Source organism: Sus scrofa, chromosome 3 (genome assembly GCF_054392235.1).
Source record: "Sus scrofa isolate SSC_HxYL_T2T_F1_AM1 chromosome 3, Sscrofa_HxYL_maternal_Yorkshire_Landrace_v2.0, whole genome shotgun sequence".
NCBI lineage: Eukaryota > Metazoa > Chordata > Mammalia > Artiodactyla > Suidae > Sus > Sus scrofa.
The window spans coordinates 123,643,594-123,650,117 of NC_139385.1; the positions used below are offsets into that span (position 1 = coordinate 123,643,594).

Genomic DNA, 6,524 nt, shown 5'->3' on the forward strand with positions numbered 1-6,524 from the left:
CACCCTGGGATAAACCTTACTTGGTCACAATATATATTCAATTTTCTAAAATTTTTAAAGTTTTTACAGTTATATTCATGGGAGATACCAATCTGTTGGGTTTTTTTTTTTTTTTTTTTTTTCCTTGTAACATCATTCTCTAGGTTTGGTATCACAGTAATGCCGACCTTATAAAATGAAGTGTTCCCTTGACTCTACTTTTTTTTTTTTTTTTTTTTGGCTTTTATTTTTTTAGGGCCACACCTGTGTCACATGGACACTCCCAGGCTAGGGGTTGAATAGGAGCTACAGCTGCCAGCCCATACCACAGCCACAGCAATGCAGGATCCAAGCCGAATCTGCAGACTACACCACAGCTCACTGTAACACCAGATCTTAACCCACTGAGTAAGGCCATGGATCGAACCTGCATCCTCATGGATGCTAGTCAGATTCATTTCTGCTGAGCCATGATGGGAACTCCTAGAATTAGTATTATTTCTTAAACAATTGCTAGAATTCTCCAGTGAAGCCATCTAGTCTAGAGTTTTCTTTGTAGAAAAAAAAAAATGATTGGGTTTTTTTTGGCCCCAGTCACAGCATGAGGAAGGTCCCAGGCCAGGGATCAAACTCATACCACAGCAGTGACCATGCCAAATCCTCAACCCCCCGAGCCACCATGAAACTCCAAAAAACCTTATTTTTAATACCAGAAGGATTTGCCTGTGCTGTCTCTCCCAATACAATGTGTTGTACTGAGAATGAATATAAATCCAGTTGTTGCTGAAATAATGCTCCTAGCACACACAGTTTTACTGAGCACTGTGTTTCCATGGTTTTGGCTATAAAGTGGGAAACAATTTAAGTGATTTCAGTAGTCTTTTCAGATACGGGTATAGTACTTTTTATTTTTATTTTTTTGTCTTTTCTAGGACCGCACCCATGGCATATGGAGGTTCCCAGGCTAGAAATCTAACCAGAGCTACAGCTGACTGCCTACACCCCGGCCACAGGAACAGGGGATCTGAGCCGCATCTGCGACCTACACCACAGCTCACAGCAACACCAGATCCTTAACCCACTGAGCAAGGCCAGGGATCAAACCCGCAACCTCATGGTTCCTAGTCGGATTCGTTACCCACTGAGCCACGATGGGAACTCCAGTACAGTACTTTTTAAACTTTCTTAAACATCTTGTCTGCAACCAAATACCTCACTAGCCAACATGAGTGTGTAAGCTGATGTCTGTTATTGGTGCTCGGATCTTTCCTGTCAGCCCTGTGCCTCTGCTCTGGTCAGGCTGCAAGTTAAAGATAAAGGAGGCACAGAGGCATGGCTTACCTATACATTAAATATGCTTACTCCCTTAATATTTTGTTTTTTGGTTTTTTTGGCTGCCCTGTGGCATATGGACTTCCCTGGCCAGGGGCCAAATCCAAGCCAGAGCTGTGACCTACACCAGAAGTGCAGCGATGCTGGATCCTTAACTCACTGTGCCAGACCAGGGATCAAACCCGTGTCCCTGCCACTGCAGAGACATTGTCAAACCTGTTGCGCCACAGTGGGAACTCCCCCTTAAAATTGTGTGGGAAAATACTACAAGTTTATAACAATAAGGTTAAATACTAACATAAAACTACACAGGAATAAAAGAGAATACTGCAACCATTCTTGGCCAATAAGAAAAACAAATATTAATGATTTGATACATATCCTTCATTTCTTCCACCTTCTTAAAAAAAAATACACACATACTCATAGATATAAGCATTTTTCTTTTTCTCTCTTCCATTCCCCCCTAACCCCCTGTGAGATCATGGTGCAAAAACTTTTTTGCCTCAACTAATGGACATTTCTCCAGGTTTGTGCATGTATTGCTAACCTTTTATTATTCATAGCTCTGCATTTTTCCATAATGCAAACGCACATATTTTATCCATCCTCCTGTTTGATTGACAATCACATTATTTCCAGTATTCTGCCTTTGGAAACAATGCAGCAATAAGCATTGCTGAGCATATATCCCCCTATTTAGGAGCTTTCACTTCCATAGATTTCCAGAAGCAGTCCAAGGATATACACATTTTTTTATTTCAACAAATACTGTACTGCTCTTCCACATTCCTCTCAACAGCCTAATACCGTCATCCTCTCCACTGTCACCTTTGCTGCTCTTGCTATCAATCTTACTATTTTATCAGTCTGATGGGTAAAAAAATATTATTTTAGGAGTTCCTGCCATGGCTCGGCAGTTAATGAACCCGACTAGCATTCATGAAGACGCGGGCTCGATCCCTGGCTTCACTTAGTGGGTTAAGGATCCAGCATTGCCGTGAGCTGTGGTGTAGGTCGCAGACGCAGCTCAGATCCCAAGTTGCTGTGGCTGTGGTGTAGGCCAGCGGCTACAGCGCCCATTGGACCCCTAGCCTGGGAACCTCCATATGCCCGTGTGGCCATATTAAAAAAAAAAAGGAAGACAAAAAAAAAATTTAATTTGCATTTTCGTTGGCCGCTAATTTAGTGTCTTTTCATCTGTTTGTTGGCCGTTTACATTTCCTTTTCTGAAATTGCAGACCTAAATATTTTCTCCATTCTTATCCTGGATTTGTCTTTTTCCCAGCAATCTGAAGGTGTTTGTTGAATATGAGGAATATGTCATATATATTACAAGCATTTTCACCAATTTGTGCTTTTTCATTTGGTTTTATATAGTGTCTTTGGACACACGGTCTTAATTTTTTTTAATTGAAATCTTTTTTTTTTTTTTCATTATGGCTTTTGAGTTTACTGACTTGCTTGTGGTTTCCTTGCTTGGGATTATTCAAATATTTATCTGATGTTACTGTTACTGTTTTATTTTTTTCATTCAAGCTTTTAACCTACCTGGAATTTAATTCCATGTGTAATATAAGGAGGAATCAAGACTTGAAATCTTAGAGTTTTCCATAACTCTTCATATATTGTGGTATTTTCCATGTTTTCATAATACACCCTCCACTCAGCTCATAATTTCTCTGGCTTCAGACCTTTCTCTTGTCACATTGCTGAACTGCAAGCTGAGAGAGGGCCACGTCTGTCTATAGCTTTCTCCATTGTTTCCATCAGGAAAGACTGATAAACAACTGCAAAGCAGCTAGTGTAGTGTTTGACATATTTTAGATACTCAGAAAACACTGATGGAAGGAAGGAAAGTGTTGCATTCACACCTGCGTTACTGCAACTTCTTGGCAAGCATAATATTGACTGCTTTTCTGTGTAAACAAGGGGAAATGTCATTCTCCTTAAAGCCATTCACTGTCTCATGAGCTCACTGTTCCTTCCTCCGCCTGTATCTTTGTTCTTTGAGGCCTTCCTTCTCTATAAATCTAGCTCATTTCATAAGGACTCCTCTTAGGGAGGCTTTCTTCAAATCCTTCCTTAAAATTCAACAGTATTTATAAACTCTGCCACACAATTTAGCATTTACTCCTCAATGGATTTTACTCCTTTTCAAGTGCCCATCACTGTGCTGGGCCCAAAACTCATTAAATACTTCAACTGTAACTGAAACAATCTTGCATACTAAGGCCCTTTATAAGGGCTGAAGTATAGCCTAAAGATGTGTTAAAAAGCTCTTGGGACTAAGGAATCAACAAACTGGGAAAAACTGGAAAATGACCCTGAAACCTGTTAAATACCAAATGGTTTCTCAAGTGAAATTATGTCATCACACTTATTTTAAATACGGTTGTTAGATGAACACGTGACTAGGTACTGCCCTACCTGAAGGCAGAGGTCAACAGACTTTCTTTGATGTTTTCTGTTTCCATGGGTCCCTATATGGCCTTTACCCACTCGGACCTTTGAGGACTCAGGGAAAATAGAACTAAGCCTTATGTGCCCCTCCATTTAGTTTGAAAATAACACCTGAATGGTTGTCATCACCTTCGGCATGAATTTTTAGTGGAGAAATAGCTAATTTTAGGGCTAGGGCAGAGAATATAGAAGATAAGCCAGGAGCATCTTATGTCTGAAAATAAGAAAGTACTCCAAAAACAAAATGATGGGAGTATGTCAAAGGGACACAAGAGTTGACTGATGGAACTCCCAATGGCCAAAGCTGGAACAGTTTGAGCAACAAAATAATTAATGTAGTGTTGGATTACAGCCCAAGGAATGAAATAAATATCCCTGAGTTCATACTGATATAAATAAGCAGTTGAGTAAACAAATGAGGGAAAAGAAGCAAATCTCCCATAGCGAAGACTTCCAAGTGATTTATGAAGATACTCCACCCCCAAGGAGGTAGAGCCTAACTCTCCACCCCTACAGTGTGAACTACACTTAGTGATTTGCTTCCAAAGAGCACAGTATGAAGAGAGGGACGAAAGTAACTTTATGGTGGAGAAACCTAGCAAAGACTACCTCAGCCACGTGATCACGATTAAAGTCATCAGTGATAAAGTCATGTTGACAGGGTGCCCCCTTCACATGATGTGATAAGAATGACACTTCAGCCCTGTGATCTTCCTCCCCCAAAAGAGTAAACACAGTCTAACCATGAGAAAAACAAATTCCAGTTGTGGTACATTCTACAAAATACTTGACCAGCCCTCAAAACTATCAAGGTCATCAAAAACAAAGAATGTCTAAGAAACTGTGACAACCTACAGGAGTCGAAGGAGATATGACAACTAAATGTACTCCAGGTATCCTGGATGAGATCTTGGAACAGAAAAGAGACATTAGGCAAAACTAGTGAAATCCGAATATAGTATGGAGCTCAGTTAATAATGCAACACTATTGGAGTTCCCATCGTGACTCAGTGGTTAACGAATCCGACTAGGAACCATGAGGTTGCGGGTTCAGTCCCTGGCCTTGCTTAGTAGGTTAAGGATCCAGCGTTGCCATGAGCTGTGGTGTAGGCTGGCGGCTACAGCTCCGATTCAACCCCTAGTCTGGGAACCTCCATATGCCGTGGGAGCGGCCCAAGAAATGGCAAAAAGACAAAATAATAATAATAATAATGTAACACTATTATTTCATTAGTGGTGACGAATGTACAGAACTGGATATGGGGTATGTGGAAACTCACTACTATTCTTGTACCTTGTCTATAAATCTAAAACTATTCCAAAATAAAAAGTGTACTTAGGTATTTTCAAAATACAGTTTGGGCAACTCTGCTTATCTCTGCAACTGTGCTTTATTTACAGGGTGCTGGTGACAGTTTTGTGGGAGCTTTGGCCTTCTACCTGGCTTACTACCCAAACCTGTCCTTGGAAGAAATGATCAAGAGGTCCAATTTCATCGCGGCAGTCAGCGTCCAGGCCACAGGAACACAGTCATCTTATCCATACAAAAAAGATCTGCCCCTTTACCTGTTTTGACTGCTATTAATTCCAAAATAAATATCTCTGGAAGTAAACGGTATTTGAGGATGGCCACTCTTCACAGCCTACTATAAAACGGCATCTTCTCCTTTCTTTGCAACTAGTATGTTTATTAACTCATCCACAAGCTTTCATTTATTTCTTTATAGTGATGATTTTTTCTTTACTCTTCTAGCAAAAGTCAAAGAGACAGAATTAAGGATTCTACAAAGACCTGTACAAACATGACCACTATTCAGGAATCAGCAAACTCTACTGCCAACACATCATGAATACTATACATACACCATAGAGCACAGGATATAAAAAACAGTGTCTAGAATCAGAGAAGAGAATGTTAAATAAGGGAAGGGGGGAGTTCCTACTATGTGTGCAGTCGGTTCAGAATCTGACTGCAGAGACAAACAAATACCATATGAGATCACTTATATCTGGAATCTCATATACGACACAAATGAACCTTTCCACAAATGAACCATTCCACTTCTTCCCCCTCCCCCTCGGCAACAGGGAGGAAGAGGAATGGACTGGGAATCTGGGGTTAATAGATGCAAACTATTGCCGGTGCAATGGATAAGCAATGAGATCCTGCAGTATGACACTGGGAACTATAGTCACTTGTGATGGAGCATGATGGAGGATGTGAGAAAAAGAACATACGTATACATGTGTGCGTGTGTGACTGGGTCACTTTGCTGTATAACAGAAAACTGAAAGAACACTGTAAACCAAATATAATAGAAAAAAAATCATCATTAAAAAAAAAAAAAAAAAAAAGACTCCGACTGCAGAGTTGCCGATTTGTTCCCTGGCCTGGCGCAGTGGTTTAAGGATTCGGCGTTGCCACAGCTGTGGTGTAGGTGGCAACTGTGGCTAGGATTCGAGCCCTGGCCCAGGAACTTCCATGTGCCATGGGTATGACCATTAAAAGGTTGGGAGGGGGGACTGGAGGTATAAATTGGACCACTCAAGCAGTTCCTAAGAGGGGCAGCTAATATTCAGCTCTGCCTTTAGCACTGTCAAACCTTCTGGTTTTACAAGAGAAGACGGAAGTTTGGATGTTTACTGAAATCTTTCAATGTTTCAGTATCAGCAACTGATTTTTTAAAACCGTAAACCACCACCCGTGGGCCACTTTCAGCCCACTTGCTGAACAGACAAGTCATTTGCTC

The 6,524-nt window shown here is 40.8% G+C and overlaps 1 protein-coding gene across 7 annotated transcripts in view; it reads left to right on the plus strand.

Annotated features, from left to right (window-relative positions):
- Positions 1 to 5,392, plus strand: part of RBKS (ribokinase) — a 98,700-nt gene extending 93,308 nt beyond the window's left edge. For 6 of the 7 annotated variants that reach the window (XR_002342152.2, XR_014839491.1, XM_021085801.2 and 3 more), the window contains one exon: positions 5,176 to 5,392. Coding sequence is in view for 5 of the 7 variants with exons in the window: in XM_021085801.2 (XP_020941460.1) it covers positions 5,176 to 5,349 (174 nt within the window). In the remaining 2 variants the exon portion in view is untranslated. 7 annotated transcript variants of the gene reach the window in all.
- The last annotated feature ends 1,132 nt before the right edge of the window (positions 5,393 to 6,524 follow it).